This window comes from Sinocyclocheilus rhinocerous, unplaced genomic scaffold (genome assembly GCF_001515625.1).
Source record: "Sinocyclocheilus rhinocerous isolate Xijiao unplaced genomic scaffold, SAMN03320098_v1.1 scaffold368, whole genome shotgun sequence".
NCBI lineage: Eukaryota > Metazoa > Chordata > Actinopteri > Cypriniformes > Cyprinidae > Sinocyclocheilus > Sinocyclocheilus rhinocerous.
Window position 1 is genome coordinate 694,068 of NW_015664681.1, and position 22,517 is coordinate 716,584.

Sequence of the window (22,517 nt, forward strand, 5' to 3'; positions counted from 1 at the left end):
GCAAATGATCTTGAAATTGTGCGCAGCTGACTGGTGTCAGATCTCCGCCTTGTAAACGCCCCCTAATTAATATCATTACCATATAAAAGAGCACACACCAATATCTGAATTTCTATGCTTGAGAATGATGAGCACAAATTAAAAAAAAAACTTTACTGTGTCTGAAATTTAGGTCCTGCTGGCGGAGGTAGAGGTTCCTGTGGGACACTTTTTTTATTTTTTTATTTAATAATGTGTAATTTATTCTGTGTGGTTATCTTTTTTCTATTGACTCATCAAAATGACTACTTCTAGAAATAATAATAATAATAATAATAATAATAATAATAATAATAATAATAATAATAATAATAATAATAATAATAATAATAATAATAATAATAATAATAATAATAATAATAATAATAATAATAATAACAGTAATGATAAAACAATTAGGTTTCCAAAAGTAAGAATTAGGAATAGGAATTCAAGTAAAATTTTCAGTCATCTTATAAAAAGTGAGCCATCCTACTTTTAAAATCAATTGCTATGGCAACTAATATTTTTTTTAGTATCACGAAATTCTTGCAAAACTTTAAAAAACATTATTGAAAGAAAAATTGGACGTTTCATATCATAATAAAATAAATTATTACACGATTATGGTCTCCGGTCCTCTTAAAAAAACTATTTTTTTTTTCACACTATCACTAGTTTATTTAAATGGACTAGATATATAGCTCATCCAAAAATGAAAACTGTTATTTAGTTATTATATGAAAATGCTTTAATTAGCAAATTATGTACGTATACATGTCCACTGGCTCAAAATCATTCAAAATGACATCACACATAGTAATATAATTACATATGTTGAATCTTTTTATTTCATAATATATAATATAAACTGAAATTATTTAGGTTTACTTGACCTATTTTTAGATCATCATCAGAAGTAAATGCATAATTGATCTTTTTATAATAGATACTCATATTGTAATAGTAAAGGTCTAGGTTAAGGGTTAAACATTAAAATCTATAAAAAAATAGTAAAAAGTGATAGATTTATGGGGACATGATGCTGCCCAAAAATAAAGCAGCACCCTAAAATAGAGTTAAACAAGCACACTCAGATGAACACACTTTTGCCTTGTCCAAATACCCACACTTGCGGTCTTGGCCACTTGAGAGCACGTGCGCGCGACAGGAAGTGAGACTTTGCCGAGATCTTGTGAGAGGTCACGGAAACCTTTCCAATGTATGTCAAATATTAATAATAATTAGATATTACATATAATTTGGTAGTAAAACAAAGAGTTGCATGTTTTATTGGTGCAAATGATAATTGTTTTGTACAACATTTGCAACTTCTTTTTATCACTAGAAGCACCACAAAATTAAATTGTCATCTGTTATAGGGACTACTGAACAGACATTTAGAAGTTGATTTTAAAATGCAAAGTATTGAAAATAAAAATAAAGCTCTGTAAACATTTGCCTTTTTATAACACTATAAGTGTGTCCCATCAGGTAATGAAAACACTTCACCAAATACAGGAAATACGTCATAGAAGTAGTCAAGTGGTCAAGTGCAAAGACCGCAAGTGTGGGTATTTGGACAAGGCATTTGGTTACATTAGGAAAAATGTTTAGGTACAGTGACCATAATTAATGGGCGCCAAACAGATTGTTATTGGTCAATGTTTGGCACAGTGCACCACTTTCCTAAGTTTCTAATCGCTAGTTTCTGACATCCAACTTATTTTAGTAGCCCTAAATTTGACCAAAAAAAACTAGGTTCAGAACAGACCCATGATATACTGTACGTAACATGGTCTCATTTGAAAATGGCTAATAAGCAGCCACATTAAAACACTATAAAGCATGGCAATGTAGATTGAGGTTGGTGGACTTTGTGAAGAGGAATTAGGCTTTAAGAAACTGACAGAAAGCGGCTGAAGTGCTTCTTCCTCTTTCTTTGTCAGGGCCTCATGATAGAGGGAGCAGTGTGCAATTAGCAGGCAGACAAGGGTGTTTCAATGTTTACTCTCCGTATACACACAATCCTGTGGGTTTGCTGGAAGAGGAAAGAGAGCAGACACTGTCAGCGCTGCAGAATCCAGTACAGCTCGGTTTCAGAGCTGTGCTTGTGGACTGGCAGCTTGCTGAGGCAGATTAGATTTAGACCAGCAGAGGCCTCAGTTTAAAATGAAATATTCTACACATTTATGTTTTCCATTATGCTATGAGGACCTTTGTGCAGAAATGTCGGTCTTAGATTATCTACAAAGTTGTTACTATTTTCAGACCCCATTCACTTTGACCTTACGTCTGTGGGACATCTTCATCCTTGAGGGTGAGAAAGTTCTGACAGCTATGGCTTACACCATCCTTCAGCTCCATAAAAGTGAGTTCATTTTTTTTTTTTTTAACAATACTGAAATTAACAATATTTTAATCCAAAAATCTATAAAACAAACTCCAGTAACAAACTCATAGTGCATGCTAATACATCTGATTGCCTTCATATAAATTATCAGCACATTATAGAAATCTATTGACTGCAGATTCTTCTGTGAAAAATGGCTAACTGAAGTTAATCATGTTCAGAACGATTGCTTAAGATGTCTCTGGAGGACCTGAGAGAGTTCCTGCAGGAGAAGATTGGAGAGTCCATCTACCTCCACGATGACCTTGTCATAGAGCAGCTTAAAATTTCCATGTCTGAACTTCGCAAAATGAAGCTTGACCTCCCACCACCAGGTTCAGCCGTTTTCTTAATCCTATAGCTTCATGCAGTTAGATACAGTATCATTGTGGTGTTTTTCGAATGCTTTAATCAATTAGGATATGTCACTGAGTCGTTCTATGAAACGGACTCCGTTTGTATCCCTCATATGCATATGACATGACTTAAAAAATATGTATTTGACATTTAATTTCAGTAAGGTTTTTTTCTATTTTTTTTAAGAAATACTTTTATTCAATAAGGACACATTCATATAATGTTACAAAATATTTTAATTTTTAATACATGCTGTTCTTTTGACCTTTCTATTCATCTACACTCTAAAAAATGCTGGGTTAAAAACATCCAAACTTTTCCCGCGGAATTGGGCTACTTTAAAGGTGACATATCATGAAAATCTGACTTTTCCAAGTTTTAAGTGCTATAATCAGGTCCCTGGTGCATCTACCAACCAAGGAAACGTGAAAAAGGCTAACCCAGTAACTTTGTTTTGTGAAGCCTTTTTCTGCAAGCGTCTGAGAAAACCAGCGCGTCTGATTTCGCTCCCTTGGTGACGTGGCAAAGGGATCTCATTATAATATTACCGCCCCTTCCAGAGACTTGTATTACATATTGTAAAAAGGGGCATAATATGTCTCCTTTAACAGGCCGTGGGTTTTTTTTTTTCATGTCCGCGGGTTGAAGTGACCCCAATAACATGATAATTAGCCCAGGAGTGCGAATTTTACCAGGGGAACCCTGCCAAAATACATGTATTTTACCTCCTGGAATGCGATTTTTATTTATTTTTTTATTTATTATTATTTTTTTTTACTGGGGGCCCTCCCTCGAAACGCGATTGGGTTAGTTTTGGGCTAGTTTTGAGTAGAAATTGGGCGGGTTTTGCTGTGAAAACCTGGCAACCCTGAGTGCTGGGTAAATATTGGACCGAACACATGCTTGGTTATTGAATAAAATCCATTTGTTATGCAAAGCAAAAGGCGTTTCCAGTGCGAAACGACCGCTGCCGATGCAGCTAACTGACACCTCGTCCTTACGTTGCATTGCGTAAAACGATAATTTACAGCACAGTAAAGACTTTATAAATTAAATATATATATATATATATAATATTATACACATATGAAAATGTATACAAACCTTTATTTCACTGAAGAAGTGCACCAAATCGGCGGTGGTGCTGAGAACTGCTCTCTCCTGTAGAGGACTCAAAAAGCCTATGCTCTGATTGTAACTCATCAGCTGGGTTGTTTCGTCAGAGACAGGCTCAATCCAGCAGTTGCGTAGAAAAAAATATCAACCCAGCGTTAAAAATGACCCAGCAACTTAGTTACAGAAAACCTACCCAGCACCTGGGTAAAAAATATAAAAAATAACCCAATAAAATGACCCAACAAGCTGAACCCAGCATTTGGGTTAAAAAATAAAAAAAAAACAGCACCTGGGTAAAAATAATAAAAACAACCAAATAAAATGACCCAAGAGGCTAAACCCAGCATTTGTGTAAAAAAAAAAAAAGAACCCCACATTTTTGAGTGTAGGAATCCTGAAAAAAAAAAAGAGAAATTATGGTTTCCCAAAAAAAAAAACAAATTGGCACAACTGTTAATAGTATGCAAGGTTTCTTAAGCACCAAATCAGCAGATTAAAATGATTTCTGAAAAATCATGTGAGACTGGAGTAATGGCTGCTAAAAATTCAGCTTTGCATCACATAAATTACATATTAAAATACTACTTTAAATGTTTTAAAATTATATTAATTCTCAATTTTACTATTATGGTATATTTATCAAATAATTTTGTGAACATGAGAGACTTCTTACATATGTAATTTAAATTAGATTAAATTCTCTTTCTAATGAACATTATTATTATTATTATTATTATTATTATATAACAAGTGTCAAATTAACTGTAGTTACCTTTCTGAAGAGATGAACAAACTATATCAACATCTATTAAAATGCAATTATTTTGCTTGTGATGGAAAAATGCAATTTATTAGCACTTTAGCACATTTGTCTAATAAACTTGTACAGAAATGATTTCTAAAACCCAGTCCAAAGAGCACCTGTTTCATAGAATGACCCAATTATAGTTGCTGTTGATCATTTTAACAGTAAAATTCTCATTTCATTATTCATACTGTATATGAAAACATGCAGTGCTCTATCTACCTCACAGCATAAATGATATATTTTTGGCCACAGCTAATGAGTTCATGTAGGTCACCTACATTTTCAGTCCACTCTCATTCATTATTTCTGTATTCACAGCTAAGCCTGATGAGTTTCCTCGAAAACCTCTGGGCCTGGAGCTGCCCGTTGTTCTAACGCCAGTCAAACGGCCCAAACCGAGCCCTTCAGAAGATACACCCAACAAAGCCCAGCTCATCAAACGGCCACCTGCCTCTCTGCACATCTCTCTACAGCAGGAGTCCATCATGCTGGATGACAGCCCTTCACAGGAAAAGAAGCCTTACAACGATGGAGGGACTGGCAGCATGTCTCCCCTCCCCTCACCGGACCCCGTTCTAGTGCACAGCCAGATTCCCCTCACACCTGACGGAATGATAGGAGCCCCTGAGGACGGCGGGGAATGGCCTCCTCCATACGAACCTCCTGTACCTGAGCTTAATGAGACTCAAAACCAACCGGAGCTGTGCAACCTTACTGCACCTTCAAATGTGGATGAGAAAAAACTTTCACAAGCATCTCAGAACTTGGAGCAGGACACTTCAGAGACAGCAGGGGGCAGTGTGGCGAGTGATTTACCCTCAGACAATTTCGAATCTGTTTCAATGCAGCCTTCTGGCGTTTCCAGTTCTGAAAAGTATGAGGGACAGGTAGGGGATGATGAAAGTCAGAATATGGACAATTTTTCAGAAAGACTCTCACCTAAGATCTCCTCAACAGCCTGTGAGCTGTCACAGTTACCTGCCAAACGAATCCCCACAGTCCATTCAGACCCTCTGTTCCAGCACCCGCCTCATTCCAGCCAACACCTGCCCAAATCAGAGACATTTTAAGCTGCCAACTGACTTTTATTCAAGTGCTTTGCCAGTGATCCTGTGGAGAGCATTATTGATTTTTCAGCATTTGTCTTTTCAGCAACTCAAGTTTGCTCTGGTTGAACTCACTTTGTGATGCATTTGCACAAACATCGCAGCTGGCACATATGACAGAGATAAAAGCTTCATATCAAAAGTGAGCTGGCTCACTGCTTAATACACAACTCGGCATATAGCCAATTGTTTTAAGAACAACTGCCTTCCAACTTTTCTCTCACATTTTCTGGGTTTGTACAGAACTGCCACTCAATTACACCACAACACCGCCGATGTCTTTGCAATTTCTGGGCTCAAATTTAATGAAATGGTGAAAGCTGTAATGAAAAGGTCGGAACCACGCTCTGCAATATGACTGATTTCACTACAGTGATTTTCAACATTCAAAATCAACCCTTCGTTAATATGCTATCCCTAGTAAAAACTTAATATATTTAAAATACATTTATTTCATACTAAGTATAGTTAACATATTTATTGACATATCGCTCGAGACTTACTGATATTAAAATTATAATTAAATTTTATTTGGAGTACTACTTGTGTACAATGCACATTTCTTAATATTAAGCCTAAAATATCACTATTTATGAGGATTGTATGATCTTTGAATAATATCGGTCTTTAAATACATATTCAAAGTGTACCTGAACTATACTTTAGAATATAATAGTTGCACTTTAGCACAATCAAATATACTTCAGTATATCTTTAGTTGGGCTTCGGCACTACTTCTGCACGCTTAAAGTGCATTAAGTACAAAATTAGTTGTTCCAAATTAGTATACTAAAATTATACTGCCGGGTATTTTTTATTAAGTATATAAATATGTAAATGTATTTGTAAGTATACTTGGAATGAAATGTTTTTCAAATACATTTTCGTGTTTTTATTTCTCACTAGGGATGGCTCGACAGAATATTGCAATTATTTGTTAATATCACAAACCACTCCATGTTAAATAATACAGTAGCTTATCCTTTCTGATAAGAAAGTAGAGAGTTATATGCTTGTAGTCTGTGGTAATTTGAATGGTTTGTGATGTGAATTGTTTGTTGATACCAGCTTTATGGTATGATGCCAATTTTGCAGTGTCCACAAGCCAATATTTATTATTCTGATAGAAAACACCACACAATAGTTTAATGGAATGTGCAGCAGTCTGTTAGAGTATGTTCATCTCAAAATGATTTGGCACAGTTTCATTGAGACGGCTGCAGTGTCTTTGCGATTTAACTTCCCAGCTGATGGCAATATTAAACATGGCCTTTAATAAGATTCAGCAATACTTTTCTGGTTGTTTCTAAACACAACTTTCTGTACATTTGGTATTTGTACTTGTTTTTTGTTTGTGTGAACATTTTGTATATTTAGCTTTTCAGAGTATTGTATTTTAGTGCTTATAGGATTTTGTATTTGCAACATAAATGACTTAAATGTCAGATTTGCTTTCTGATGGTCTTATCTAGCATATGCTTGCTTTTTGTAAACGGTCAACTGGTCTTAGAAGGCTGTGCCCAGGAAGTGCTTCAGGTTTACAATTTCAACAGGTTTAACCGATTCAGCTTTGACGCTATATGTGAATTGTTTTGCCAAACCATGTTTCTCGTCATATGTAAACCAGGACAAAAACTACAAAAAATTTTTTTAATCTAAAACAGAATAGCTGGGAATCAGTGAACAAAAGTATTCTAAACATAAATAATTATACATTAATTACATACCAGTTATCTAAGCCCCTTTTTTTCATTGATGGTTTTACATTCTATTACAGTGTGGACTCTGTCAGATGCCTCTGCAATGTCATGTTTATCTGTTTGAAATTCAAAAAAAAAAAGTTCAGTGCAGTATTTGAGTTATGGACCGTGTACATTCCCTTTTAAGGAATTTTGAGAACTCCAACCAAAAGGCTTTGGTTTTATTCCGTCTGTATATAGTAAAATTATGCTATACCTATTTACTTTGTTATTCTATGTTTGAATTAGATTTGCATAAATAGAAGTTTTCTAATCTTCCTTGGAGTGTGTAGAATTATTTCGAAATACACAATACACAACAAATTACGGGAATGCTCCGTGTGACCACAAGAGGGCTCTGTAAATACATCGTTTGTTTAATGATTACAATAGATCCTCGCTGATTCGCCATCATTCACCACGTTTTAGTTCCTTATTCTCAGCAAAAGTTCAACAACATTATAATCCATCTTATTATTCTTCATCTTTATTTTGTAATGGAAAAGTCTTCTAGTGAACAACAGCGTAGGAACAGCAATGGATTAGATTTCCTTCCCATTGAGAACACAGCAGAGATACAACCTTCAGTGAGATTTGCTAGCATCATCAGACTACCTGTAATTTGAGGATCTTTCATGTTTGTTTCCTGCTCGCAGAGGATACTGACAGCATGTGGTGACACAGGTCTGGGTGATGGATGCCACGCCTTGGCAGATTGTGAGTGCCATAGGCCTACATGAGAGGGGCTGACAGAAAGAGCAGATGCAAAAAAAAAAAAAGGATGACATCACTCATCATCATAATTGAGCAGGTATTGATGCGCTCATCTGTGCTGAGTTCTGCAATGCAACACTTCATGCTACAAAGGATATCGGACCACACTCTGATCTATTTAGCCACAGCCAGTATGACTTTCCCTGGCCTTTAACTATGTTTGATCTGAAGAAAAAAAGAAAACTTTATTTTATTTATTTATTTGTATTTTTAGATCGGGTTGAAAGATAGCAGACAAATATATCAAGCAGCAGGACTGGGGGAAAAAAATCTTGTCAATTCATTTTCAGCTTTGATTTTTATCAGCTCCTTTGAACTGAGACAGACAACTCTCAGGGTTTATAACCCTTACAAGCTGAACATTAGCACTCAAACCACACACTTGGAGAAGTTGAGATTTCACATACCTCTCTTTCTCCTCCTGCTTTGTGCCTGAGGTTATCTGTTCAAAGACATGTTTATCGAGACCACTGGTGTTTCAGCATCCAAAATAAGGAAGGCAAGGCAGGCGTCAGTTTTCAAAGGTTAGGTGCCTGAAAGAATTATCTCCAAATGGAGCACCTTTAATCCAAACATACTCAGGGTTTTGCTAAAGGATGCTTCATTCAGACCAAACTGTTATCCAGCCCTCCTCCATGAGCCTTTAATAATAGACTCTTCTGCTAGTGTTTTAGGCATGGTTCAAAACAGAAACTGCTGTAAATATCATCATGCCCACATACTACCTAAAACTTACTTAAACATATAAAAAGATGTATATAAATCTATATAAATACCTTATATATAAATCTATAATAAATACTATATATAATACCTTTATATATATATATATATATATATATATACACACACACACACCTTTATATAAATGCTAATATAAAAAATAAAACTCTAGTAATGCTAGTAGTAGGGTCTTACAATTAATATTTTCACTATATGTTTTTTTATACGATTAACATAATTACAATGTCTAAAATGTTTTGGAGCAGTCCAATTTTACAGATGATGGAAGTTTTGCAAAATTATGTAAAAAATGCAATTTTATTCAAACACATTAAATACCACAAATATATGCAGGCATTTTTATTCATAGTTTAGTAATATAATCAATATGGTGAATTTGATGTAATTACAAAAAGGATGATTTGCATCATTTAAACTCAATTTCTAATCCAAGCATTGAGATTTTTGACGTATTATTAAGTTACATTCATATTCTAAAAAAACGTAATATGTGACCCTGGACCACAAAACCAGTTATAAGTCACATGGGTATATTTGTAGCAATAGCCAGCAATACATTGTGTGGGTCAAAATGATCGATTTTTCTTTTATGCTCCATGAAGATATTTCGTAAATTTCCTACTATAAATATATCAAAACTTAATTTTTGATTAGTAATATGCATTATAATAACAATGCATTAATAACTTGATTTGGACAAATTTAAAGACAATTTTCCCAATATTTTGATTTTTTTGCGCCCTCAGAGTCCAGGGGCCCGTTCTTCGTACGTCGCTAACTCAGTTAGCTGGATTTGATTGTTGATGATTTGGCATGATCTTGGATTCTTTGGTTCTTCGAAGCTCATCCTGGACTTGGTGTCATAGCAACAGGTCCGTAAACTTAAACCTGCTCGGGAGCAGGTTTATTTCATGTAAACAGGATTAGATTGCATCTTTTTAAGTGTAACTGATATTTAAAATCTATCCCAGCCACTGCTACCTTATTACAAGAGTAATATGGTACTACTAATCCGGGGACATCATTTAAAATAATAATAATTTATAAATTAATTTGAAAATAATATTATAATGTTGTGTACGGGCCCCAGATTTTCAAATAGTTGTATCTTGGACAGATATTTTCCTATCCTAACAAACCATACAAAATTGACCCTTATGACTGGTTTTGTGGTCCAGTGTCACATATGGTATCAAACAAGATCAGGGGACATATTTATTCAACAGTATTCAAGTTTATATTACAAGATTATTAGGCTATTATGTATTTTGCCATAAGAGTGTGGATACTTTTTTATAAACTTACATTTTCATAGCCCAAATCATTATGTGGCATAAATTACTCATTATTATAACGAACAGCAGTCTCATGCATCATTACCCTATTAGTAACTTGTTTAAAATAGTGTAACTAACGTCTTTTAAGAGCTTGTCAGTGTAAAGAGAATGAAGGAGCATGCAACACTGTTCAGTGATCATTCTGAGCCCTTCAGGTAAAGCACTGTGACTGTGCGCACATGAAGGTAAAACAGCTCCCTCTATCCATCAGATGAAGACCAGGATGCAACTATGGGATGCAGTCGGACAAGTGCGCTGATGCTGCTGAGGAAAATATTTCAGTTTTCTTCCGTAGATGAGAACACCAAAACAAAAAGGACTTAAGACGAATAAAAATCACTCAACACAAGGATTTGAGATGGCACTTCACGAATATGTTTGCGGTCGTTTTTTTTCGTCTGTGAAACAGACCGAAGAAACAAAAGCGTGCTCGTGAATACCAGCGCGAGAAGAGGCACGAGACAAAACCACAAAACAGCGACGCTTCATTGATGTTTACACAGCTCTATTTGTCTCCAGCTCTCTTTTTTGCAATAAACGAGACTAAACCGTGAAAAACAAATAATTTAACGCGTCCACTGTCCGCTCATCATATAACGAACCTGGAATAAGGATTTGTACAAAACTCTTATAACAGGACTTTAGGATGAAAGCCTCTGTTTATGAAGACATATCGAAAAGGAATTGAGTGCGTACAGTAAGTTTGACGGCTGCCTCACCAAACCCGTCATTGTGTAATAATGTGTGTGTTTTTCCTGTATTGACACTTCTAATAACAGAAATGATGAGCTGCCCCTCTTTTTATACCAAATATTGTTCTGGCTGGACTCAAGTGAGCAGTCAAGATAGACACAAGACAGCGCAGCATCAGCCAACACACAGGTCTCCTATGGTGACACCGGTTAGACATGCCAGTTTTACTGAGAAAAACACGTCTACGGTAAGTATTCGCGATTATTAAAGCAATAATAACTGCCTGTGAAATTTATGACGAATGTAGATTACATGTGGCTGTGTAAATGTCATTTATAATAAATAGCCTCCCCTTCAGTAGCCTAGGCTACTCTGAAGTTTAGAATGTCATTGTTAAAAGATAAGTATATAAAGGAAGGTGTTCAATTGCAAGTCTAAATCTGTTATAATCTGGAAACTATTACCGGTATTGTGAGTGCAAAACATCATTTCAACATCTTTTGGCATTCTAGCTGTACAACATCAACGCTGAAGGGGCACAAGTCTGAATTTTCCACTGAGTGGGTGATGTTGCTGTGATGAGGATGCGCTTTCCTCTGAAGAAGATCCGCAAGCAGTTCAAACTCCTTCTGCTGCTCGTTTTGCTTATGTTTGCCATTGGGTTCACGTATCTTCACATCAACCAAGGCAAAGCCATCAAACTCCACTTCAACTATGGGAAAGGTCAGTATTAATGAAACTGCACTATTGCTATAGCCTTGAATGGAGCATGGAGCATTTCTCTTCAAAGAACAGTAATGCCCACTGAAGCCGTAATAAACATGTCTCCGATAGCTTTAAATGGGATTGTGCACAAAAATCCAATTGCGCAAAGTTGACTGTGAAAATTAGACTATTCTTACATATCAATTGAATCTTTCTATTGGGTTTCAGAAGCAGGTTAATGAGCAAGGCAGTGCAGTAAAATTGAGCTGTCCATTGCTAAAGCCATTGTATGATCTAAATGAGGATTTTTCCTTCAGGTTAAAGTTTAATTATCGCTTATTTCTGCCCAGCTACCTGCTGATTATTCCTAAACTAATTTGTACTCTGGGTTGTACAACCATTAGTACTACAGATAAGACTCAAAGCGGCTCTGTGCAAAGATGATTTTCTTTTATGCTTTTTGAAGAGAAATTAAGTCTAACCCACAGGCACAATTTGATGAATGTCCTTAAAGGTACCAATTCAGTGACAAGAGTTGCCTTCCTTTAATTACTGTCAGGAATAATCACTTGCCACACACAAATCTAGGAGCACAAGTGGCCTTACTGCTGATTATTCCTAAACTAATTTGTACTCTGGGTTGTACAACCATTAGTACTACAGATAAGACTCAAAGTGGCTCTGTGCAAAGATGATTTTCTTTTATGCTTTTTGAAGAGAAATTAAGTCTAACCCACAGGCACAATTTGATGAATGTCCTTAAAGGTACCAATTCAGTGACAAGAGTTGCCTTCCTTTAATTACTGTCAGGAATAATCACTTGCCACACACAAATCTAGGAGCACAAGTGGCCTTTTACACATTTTCCTGTTAAACTTGGTAATATGCGTGTGTGCGTGTTCATAAGAGAGGTTGATGTAAAATGCTTTTTACATGTCCAGAATGTGATTCATACAGTAGATAATATGCATAAAATTAATTTCAATGCTCAGACATTTTCATCTAGCTCATATGTGACTTTTCTTCTCTTGACTGAATAACACTGCCTTAACCTTGAAAAAAAAGTTTTACATTTATAATATACAAAGATGTTTCAACAACAGTATTTAAATGTAAATTCTTCACGCTTCATGTATAGTAATACAGATGTTGATAAATAGTTTGAACTGCACAAGTTATGATATGTTATCAAATAATCAGCACATTCACTAATTAATATACTTAATTAAAAGCTTGATTTTTAACATTTAAACACTTTCTTCTTTTTTTCCCAGACCACACCCATATCCTCTCTAATGCAAAAATACCTCATGTTTGCTCTGAGGAAATTTTTTAACAATTTCTAATTTAGCTTTCTAGTCCAACTAAATTGGATTTCTTAAATCATAGCCTCTCGTTAACTTTTACCTTGAAGTCGTATGTCCTTTGTTATTAGAGGTGAAGTAATTGTTGCAGATTAGGTGATAAACCATGACTGTATTTGAGAGAGGAATAAATTTGTATATTTCTAATTATAGCATAAAGGCTCAAGGCTTTTTCCCCCTTGGTTTTCCACTGATTGAGATTTAAAAATGGAAGCTAGTTGCTGTGAATTCTGTGGCTGAAGTTGACAGGGAGAGAAATTAGAGGTGCAGACTCTTTTAACCCATAGGTTAATGACATTTGTGTTAAGCTCCTCTCAACACACAAGGTAATGCTTATGCAAATGGGTGTTTTGGACAGATGCCACTGTTATCTCAAGTGAGACGTGCTATAGGTGGGAAGTAAGAGGGCTGAGCTCTAAAATCTCTTCACCCCGGCTAGTCATTAGTCAGAGGGGAGGTAATCGTCTTGGAGGACATGTTGATCTCTGTGGACAAAGGTCTTTTGGAGACACACTTGCTGTCACACTGAAATAAAAATGACCAAGCCTGAGTAACGTAATTAGGATATAAGCCAGCTCAACAAGCAGTATTTGCATTGCATTTATACTGTGCATCTTGAATGTGCCTCTTTTCATCAGCGGGAGAGATCCTGCATTTGTGTTTAGGTGACTGAACAGTCCGTTGTCTGTTGACTTGGCTCGGGGCAAGGACACATGGAGCAGGTGGTGGTCCACTCAGCACCAAGACAGGAAGAGCATAAAACATGCAGATTTTGATGAGCATACTGCCAGTCAGAGAATCCAGGCAGAAGCACATTTTGAAATATGAAATCTTTTTTTCAAGATGACAAGTTAGAAGAGACACTCGAAACATTTTCTTTCTTGCAGTTATTCTTAGCTCATTTATTGTCAGTGCTGTGTAGATTACTTACAAATTGTAGTCCATTATTGAATACAAATGACATGATAAAAATGGTAGTAATGTAATCTATTACATTACACATTTTAGGTAATATAGTTTAACTACTTTTTGATTACTTTAAGATTATGTTTGACCTAAGCTGTTTACATTTATTTGATAGGGACAATCTTGACACAAATACAAAGATATATATATTAAATTAACTTAAATTTATGCATTTAGTAGACGCTTTTATCCAAAGCGACTTACAGTGCATTCAGGCTATACATTTTTATCAGTATGTGTATATATATATATATATGAGTAGTTGACAAATAGGCAGTAAAAATGCTTTTTTTTGTAAAATACCTTTTTTGAAAAAGAAATGCATGTATTTATGTAGTGTGAAGTCTGATCTTTGAGAAAATATAAAGGGTCACTAACTTCGTCAATTCTTTCACTTATTTTTTAAACATTTTTATTGAACTGTACCATAAATTTGTCCTATGGTGTGACAGTAAAAATTAAGAAAAAAAAATCTCTTAATAATACATAAATAGCATGAGAGAGATTTATCTCCATTGTTAGACACTTATTTTCATATAGTGCTATTTATTTAATATGAAATTATAATTACCATATTTTTTCCCCCATGACTTGTTGGACAATTTCAAGACAAACTTTGCTGTCAACCGTTCAAAACTGCTGAAAATTATAAAATTTAAAGTTGAGTGATATTTGTATCTGTCCTTTTGCAATACTCAACTGCTTTTTTAAAAGATATTTTAAATAAATAAAAACAAATCTGTGGTTCTTTAATGTGTGTAACACCATAGGACATTACATCACACCATAGGACATCACGTCACACTAAAGGACAGAAATGGTAGTTATTAAATTATTTCTATTTAATTTTGAACATGTCAAAGGAGAAAGAAAGTTTTATTTTGATACAAACAATATCAACATGTTTTTTAAACAAAACAAAAATTAATTTTCAACACAATTCAGTCTCTTACGCAATCAGTATGTTACTGACACTCTTCTAGCCCCCTGCTGTATGTGTGGCACAGCTAAATATGATTAATATTCAAACTATATTCATTAACATGTGAATGCATTTTTTAAAACTTTAAGGCTACTCTTTTTAAGGCATCATTTTGATTCAATTTTCTTTCTGCATCACTGATCTCCTCCCTTCTGCGTGGATCCCTGTTATTTTTCTGTCTATATTTCCATGTCCTCTCTCTTCCAGTAATTTCTCTCCCTCAATTCTTTCTGTCTCAAAAACAAATTACCACATTTTATACTTATTTTCATGACACTTTATAACAGTACAAGTTTTCTGTAAAAACATCAGAAAATAGTTTAATTAATGTAATTATTGCATTTAAGAACACTGAAAATGACCAAAAAGAATAAAAAGGAGTTAAACAAACCTTATTTAATTATTTAAAATGCTTTTTAAAGAGACCTTGTCCTCTGGTGTGACATCTTTGTAGGAAATTTTCTGTCACACCAAAGGACGTTTCAGCCTTTTGTGTCAATTAATGACCTTGCTATTCCGAGCTAACCTGTCATTAGCGGTAAGCAAGACACATTTGCATAATTTTCCGTCCTTATGTAGTTTAATGTACAGTTTTTAATTAAAAAATATAATTTAGGGGTGTCACACCAAAGGACAACAAAACGTAACACTTTTGTAGTGGTTCCGAAAAATTTAAATATTTGAACAATTCTGAGACAAAAATTTACCATGTGCAGATGTCATGGACTTGACAGGGGGCTTCAGTAACACGACCATGAATGGGGTCCTTCAACTAATTAAAGTTTTCTCTGGAATTGGCCAATTTAAAATCAGGATATGGTGTCACACCAGAGGACATGGTTTTCAGAGACAAAATGTATCAATTCCTATGCTTTCAGAAATATATGGATGAAAATAAATTATCGCCATTTACTAAAACAGACACTTGTACAATTATGCCGGGGGTGTTTATTAACACTTTTATGCTTTTCTTGCTTGAGACAGTCACCATAGAACAATTTTGAGATTTGGCTCAAAAATTAAAAAACAATTAATAACACTGCAGCTTTTATAACAACAGGTCCATGTAGGACAAAGACATGTTTAATACTTTACTGCATTTAGTAGTTTGTCTACCACCCACTCAGTTAATTGGGAGCCAGTCGGCTGATATCCAAGGAGCCATTCATGTGTCACCTACACCTGCTTTGAAGTTTAGACTGAGGCTGGCCTCTTTGGGTCATATGTTCAGGTATGAAGCCACTGGGCTGCACTCAAAATGGATATGCCCAACTGTGCCATGCCCATTTCTTCCTTCAGCAGGTTATCTCAGATGTTAATGAATGAAATGAAACCACTAATGCTTGACATGTAAGCCCTTTCAAAGCATAATACGATAACTGTGGTCACAGATGAAGCTCTGACTGAACTGGTTGGGTCTTGGTGCCTTCAAAACATATAAAAGACCCCCCCCCCCCCCAAAAAAAAAAAAAAAAAAATTTGGCTGCATCTCATTGCCTTTGATTTCAGTTGCTGGCACCTGAAACTCTCATTGGTATTCCTGGAGGCAGCAGTGGCTCTGGCTCTGGGGCTGAAGGTGTGCTCTGCATGGCCTCAGTCCAATTGTTGAGGAGCCATTATCATTCCTTATTCATGGCTCTTTTATTTGGGGACTATATGGGAGGTTGCAGGTTGCATGTAAATGTTTAACAAATTTGCTTGTACTGTAGGACATTTCTATATTGCTATGCACAGTTTGAAATCTTAAACATTATTATGTTTAATTGCATCCTCTGCTTCATTAGTAATCTTTTGACAATACTGATAATTTGTTTACCTCATAAACTCATTCCATGAGCAAATGTTATAGACCAGCAAATGTCAATGTATTGAGCATAAATACATTTTTATTCTGGCAGTTCTGCAGTAAGAAGGAAAGGAACACGTATATCCATCTGCTAGGCTGACAGGTGCAATAGGCTGGTTGAGTTGATCCAGAAGATGGTGTGACATTCAGTAATGCCATCATTATATCATTTTTTCTTCATGTCTGTCTCTCTTCTCAGTTGAGCTGTGTAAGTTTGTTCTTATTAGGGTAAAGCCATAGTAATGTCACTTAAAATATTGAGGCTTTCAAGCAATTTGTTATATGTGACCCTGGACCACAAAACCAGTCATACAAACCAGTCCAACAATACATTGTATGGGTCAAAATGATCGATTTTTCTTTTATGCCAAAAATCATTAGGATATTAAGTAAAGATCATGTTCCATGAATATATTTTGTAAATTTCCTACCGTAAATATATAAAAACTTAATTTTTGATTAGTAATATGCATTGCTAAGAACTTCATTTGGACAACTTTAAAGGCGATTTTCTCAATATTTTTTTTTTTTTTGCACCCTCAGATGCCAGATTTTCAAATAGTTGTATATTGGACAAATATTGTCCTATCCTATCCATGCATCAATGGAAAGCTTATTTATTCAGCTTTCAGATGGTGTATAAATCTCAATAAGACCCTTATGACTGGTTTTGTGGTTCAGGGTCACAAAAACATACATACATACATAATATTTCACAGTGCTATAGTTTGTGAATATATTTTGATCAAATGAATGCAGCCTTGTTGGGTGACCTATTTAAAAAAACATTAAAAATGCTTACAGCCCCTACATCTTTTAAAGGGGTCATATGATGCTTTTTTAAAGATCATTATTTTGTGTATTTGGTGTAACAGAATATGTTGACATGCTTTAATGTTCAAAAAACACATTATTTTTCAAATACTGTACATTATTGTAGGTCCTCTATGCCCCGCCTCTCTCAAACGCTTCGTTTCAGTTCAAGCCCGAAAGGGGAACAGAGTCGAGTGACAGACACAGTGATGAAGGAAATCGCATCATATGACCCCTTTAAACAGCCAGTGCAGCCTATAGAAGTTAGTTATACCAGTTCTTGAATCCAAGAATGCTGATATAACAGTCCAACAGTCGACTTTTCTCTGTTTGTATCAGTGCACTTGTCCAGACACTACAGTTTGGAGCTATTTTCATTGGGGGTTCAATATTAATTTCTTGTTTGTTGTATGAAAGCAATGTTATAGTTGCTGCCTGCTTGTTACTCCAGTAACTTCTCAAATGACCCACACTGTTAATAGGTTCATAATTTTGTAACAGAGGCCTAGAAAAATCTAGCAGTGGCAGATCCTGTGGCGTTAGAACGTGGTTCCTAGCGCTGTTGCGGTGAGGGAATTTCCCTTGCGGTAATTTTGAGTGGCTCAATAATGCGGTATGCGGTATTAACGCCATACACACACACACACACACATATATATATATATATATAATCTGTGTGTTTATGTGTTACGATATAACTAACGAGGTCATATTCAGAAGACAATGAAACCGAAACCAAATAGTGTTGAAACAGGAAGTGAAGTAAACAGAAGAGAATGACAAAATAATGGTCCACACACAAGAACATAAACCTCTAGTTGTAATCTGATTTTCTAATCTGACTGGACAAGAGACTTTCTATTGATAACACACACAAATTATATATATATATATATATATATACATAATTTATATAACTAACGAGGTCATATTCAGAAGACGATGAAACCGAAACCAAATAGCGTTGAAACAGGAAGTGAAGTAAACAGAAGAGAATGACAAAATAACGGTCCACATAACAGAACATAAACCTGACAATAAGATCGTTAGGTTATCGTTAGCCTATATGTGTAACAGTTAGCCTAGTTGTAATCTGATTTTCTAATCTGACTGGACAAGAGACTTTCTATTGATATTTCCACCTGCGCACGTTCTGGACGGGCTGTCAGTCAGTGCAGTTACAGTGTTGCGCCACAAGGTGATGGAAAGGGACTGTCTTTGAGTGAGTCTTTAAACCGTTCATTCAACTACACGTTCAAAAACGCTGATTCATTCATTCAAAGAGACGTAATGAAACATGCTGTTGAAATCATTTGAACTTTGAGCGCCACTTTAGAAGGCTCGGCTGACCAGCTATGTGTCGATCGATGCTAAGACAGAGATTTCGCTTTCCTTGGACATGACAACATATTTTCACAAATATATATGACTCGGCCTGGAGGACAGACGCAAGTAATCGCACGCGCTCAGTCGATCTCTCTCTCATTCACTGTCTGTTTAGGCTTGTTAAGTGCAAATCTACGGAGCCTCTGTACAAATCAGCATGGTACACATTATGTTATAATTACTAACTTGTTTAATATTTAGTCCACATGCATGAAGTGTAAAACGAGAAGGGAATAACCTTACAAAAAAAAGAAAACACGCAAAAATTGCGGTTGCTGCGGTTCTTGCATTCCTCTGCGGTTCTTGCATTCCTCTGTGGTTTGCTCGTCAATAGGACGAGCAAACGAGTATTGCGATATTGCGGTTATCGTGACAGCCCTACCTCGGAATAAGAAAGAAACAGACTAATATAAGCGTAGATGCCATTCTTCTAAAGATGTAGCAAGTACATCGGATGTTATGGGAAGTGTTCCCAGTTCCGGTTGTCCTAATTAATGCAGCCTAAAAATCCTTTAACGGATTTGAATATTAGAAATGTGTTATGGTGTGTTCACACCAGACGCGAATGTAATTATTCAACATACAAAGTCAACGCAAAGACGCAAATAGAGACGAATTCGCGCCGGGCGACGCGAATGACGCAAAATGCGTGACGCGTTTGCCGCGAACGCACGATATTTGCCTCAATCGCGTCTTTTGCGCAAGGTAAAAAATTTCAACTTGAGCGGAAAATTCGCATGACGCGTTCTAGCGCAAGCCAATCAGCGAAGAGCTTCTTGACACGTCCAGTTGAATCAGACAATAGAAGAGAGCATTATTGTAGCCACTGTTATATAGGTCTGGAGAATTGAAAACAATTAAGTGGTAGTTGTATTTTATTAGCATGGCTACAGAGATGCTGCCAATAGCGCGGTATTGCGGTTATCGCGACAGCCCAAGTGGTTCCAGACACATGAGGGTCTTTGGGATGCTGCTTGTTTTTTCACTTTGAAACTATACAGTACATCAATTGGTAATCAGTACTCAATATAAAGTTAAATATTTTTAATGTGTTGTTCAGAAATATCTACAGTAGATATTTCCCTGTCTATGTCAGATGGAGACACATCAGCCATGCATTTTCTTTTCCTTAAAACTGCTACATATCTTGTTTTCAAAGAGCTTGTCTGCTAGCCAGCTTGTTGACTATAGACAGAGATCTCTGCTATAGAATCGTGTGGGTGGAGGATGTGTTACCTCAGCCTGCTGCTTTGACGAGAGCAACAGTTTGCTTTGTTGTAAGTGTAATGTGACAAATTGGTGCAGGTATAATTTAAATCATTATTTCAACATTCTGTAGGTTTTACCCCATTATTATCCCACAAGCACTGTAGGTGAACATCTTTCGTCAGAGTACATCAGAAGCTCTTGTTGTGTGAATGTTACCTGTCTGTGTACGATGTATTTCTGAACTCGCTTTACATTTTGCAATAGTGAAAGTTTTGCACTTGCACTTGTGCTAAAATATTGTACAATTATTTTTTATTCAAACATTAATTTGTTCATTTTTTTACAGAATAATTTGAAGATTAGCCTTTTACCATCTGTTCTATTCAAGTCCATCATGTACACTCTTTTCTCAGCACTGTTGAATCTGTTGAACTTTCAGTGTTAATAGATAGTTGTGTTCACTTTAACATCTCAAGCAAATATCTGTCTCTGAAGGATATGATTTAATTCATTTTAATAAATTTTTTATTCATTAAGTTCTCAGATCATCAAGCAATCACCATTATGCTAGCATTTAAACAAACAACAAAACATGTAGAAGAGGGTTATATGCATTATGTTATATATGTTCCCCTTCAGGAACTCGAGCTGCGTCGGAAACGCTTTGGGAACGCCCCCAGCGTGACCATGCTCTGAATCACATATGAAATCAGTCCAACGCTCTGCGGTTCTTTCCCCCCAGTGAGAGGGCTCGACGCTCCGCCTGTCTTCCTCCTCCGAGGTTGATATGGAGGGCGTCGATGAGCTCGCCAGTTGCACAAGCATCAGTTACACAAGCATCAGTTACACAAGCATATTATACCTAATATTATAATGAGCGCGCAGTCAGCTCTCGGAAATAAGGGGCTTATTGTGCTTCTCCCCGCTGAATGCTTCGCTCCAGCCGGGCACGCTCCGAGGAGTGTGTCCGTGCTTGCGAGCTCGCGGTTCGGTCCCGCTATTGCTGAGGCATGGCGGCGATTCAGATCACGGGGATCGCACGTGGATCTAGCGGATGGGTTGGAGACGGCTCGCCCTTTCTATATTGTTTGTGCGACCAAGCGGCTCGCGCGCTGCCGAGGCAACGTGTGTATTACATCATTTCAGTTTTTGATGTGAATCTTACCACACCAGACCGTGTTTACTCGTTTGGTTGTTTGGCTGCATTTAATTCTGAGGAATTAAATGAGGTATTTATCTGATTATGAGAAGTTAGATATATCTTTTTCGATTTTGATATGAATCTTATCACACCAGACCGTGTTTACTCGACTGGTTGTTTAATTGCATTTAATTCTGAGGAATAAAATTAAGTATTTATCCTCTTGGGATAAAAATTTCTCGAGTAAGAGCATGTCTTTACCTCTCTTCCTCTGAGGAGGTTGAGGTGGTCAACAGGGACTGCTACCCCAACCAACCGTGTTCCAGCTCCTCATATAGGGAGCGTCACTTCTCGTACTCCTCAGAATTTAGAGTCAGAGTGGCGCTCCCGGGCCGAAGGCTTCTAGCGGAAGGCGGATCTGCGGACCGTCATTCCCACTGGATAGTCTTCAGCTAAAACGTCCTGACGCCTAAGGCCCAGGACTTCTGAGGGCCGGCCCCCTCTGGGGAAGAGCGGTGTACACCTCATTATACGGTGGCCGTCTCTCCTCAGTGCTCTCAGGAGATCGATCTGCCAACCCTGCCACCTACGGTGCTTCTGGGCGCAGGGGTCTTCGGCGAGCGCTTCTCTCAGTCACCGCCCGGAAACGTAGCAGTACTAAGGGGCTCGCTACCTCTTGGGAGGTTTCTAGGGCAGCTAGTTCGGCCATTCCCTGCTGGTCCGCCGCTCTAAGTGCACCAGAGGCCAGTCTTGAGAGACTGGTTCCCTTAGTAGGTCACCTGGCGGCGTGGGAGCCCTGCCAAGCGTGTCTCATTGGGTCCTGCCCCGAGCAAGCTCTGGGTCTATCAGTCTAGTCTTCCTAGGAGATGATGCGGGTCTGAGGACCGTCGTTTTCAATAGGAGACTTAAGCTTAGAGAGTCGTGATGCCATGGCTCAGGACTTCGGAGGGCAGGCCCCTCTGGGGAAGAGTGGTGTACACCTCATTATACGGTGCCCGTCTCTCCTCAGTGCCCTCAGGAG

The 22,517-nt window shown here is 36.8% G+C and overlaps 2 protein-coding genes across 2 annotated transcripts in view; both read left to right on the forward strand.

The window, feature by feature from the left end:
* Nucleotides 1-6,277, forward strand: part of LOC107730277 (USP6 N-terminal-like protein) — a 27,720-nt gene extending 21,443 nt beyond the window's left edge. Inside the window, exons 12-14 of the mRNA XM_016541063.1 lie at nt 2,290-2,389; nt 2,593-2,745; nt 5,010-6,277. Coding sequence (XP_016396549.1) covers nt 2,290-2,389; nt 2,593-2,745; nt 5,010-5,761 — 1,005 coding nt within the window. The 3' untranslated portion in view covers nt 5,762-6,277. The remainder of the gene's footprint in view (nt 1-2,289; nt 2,390-2,592; nt 2,746-5,009) is intronic.
* A 4,439-nt stretch (nt 6,278-10,716) lies between these two features.
* The window catches only part of b4galnt4b (beta-1,4-N-acetyl-galactosaminyl transferase 4b), an 84,855-nt gene continuing 73,054 nt past the window's right edge, over nt 10,717-22,517 (forward strand). Inside the window, exons 1-2 of the mRNA XM_016541043.1 lie at nt 10,717-11,331; nt 11,597-11,807. Coding sequence (XP_016396529.1) covers nt 11,663-11,807 — 145 coding nt within the window. The 5' untranslated portion in view covers nt 10,717-11,331; nt 11,597-11,662. The remainder of the gene's footprint in view (nt 11,332-11,596; nt 11,808-22,517) is intronic.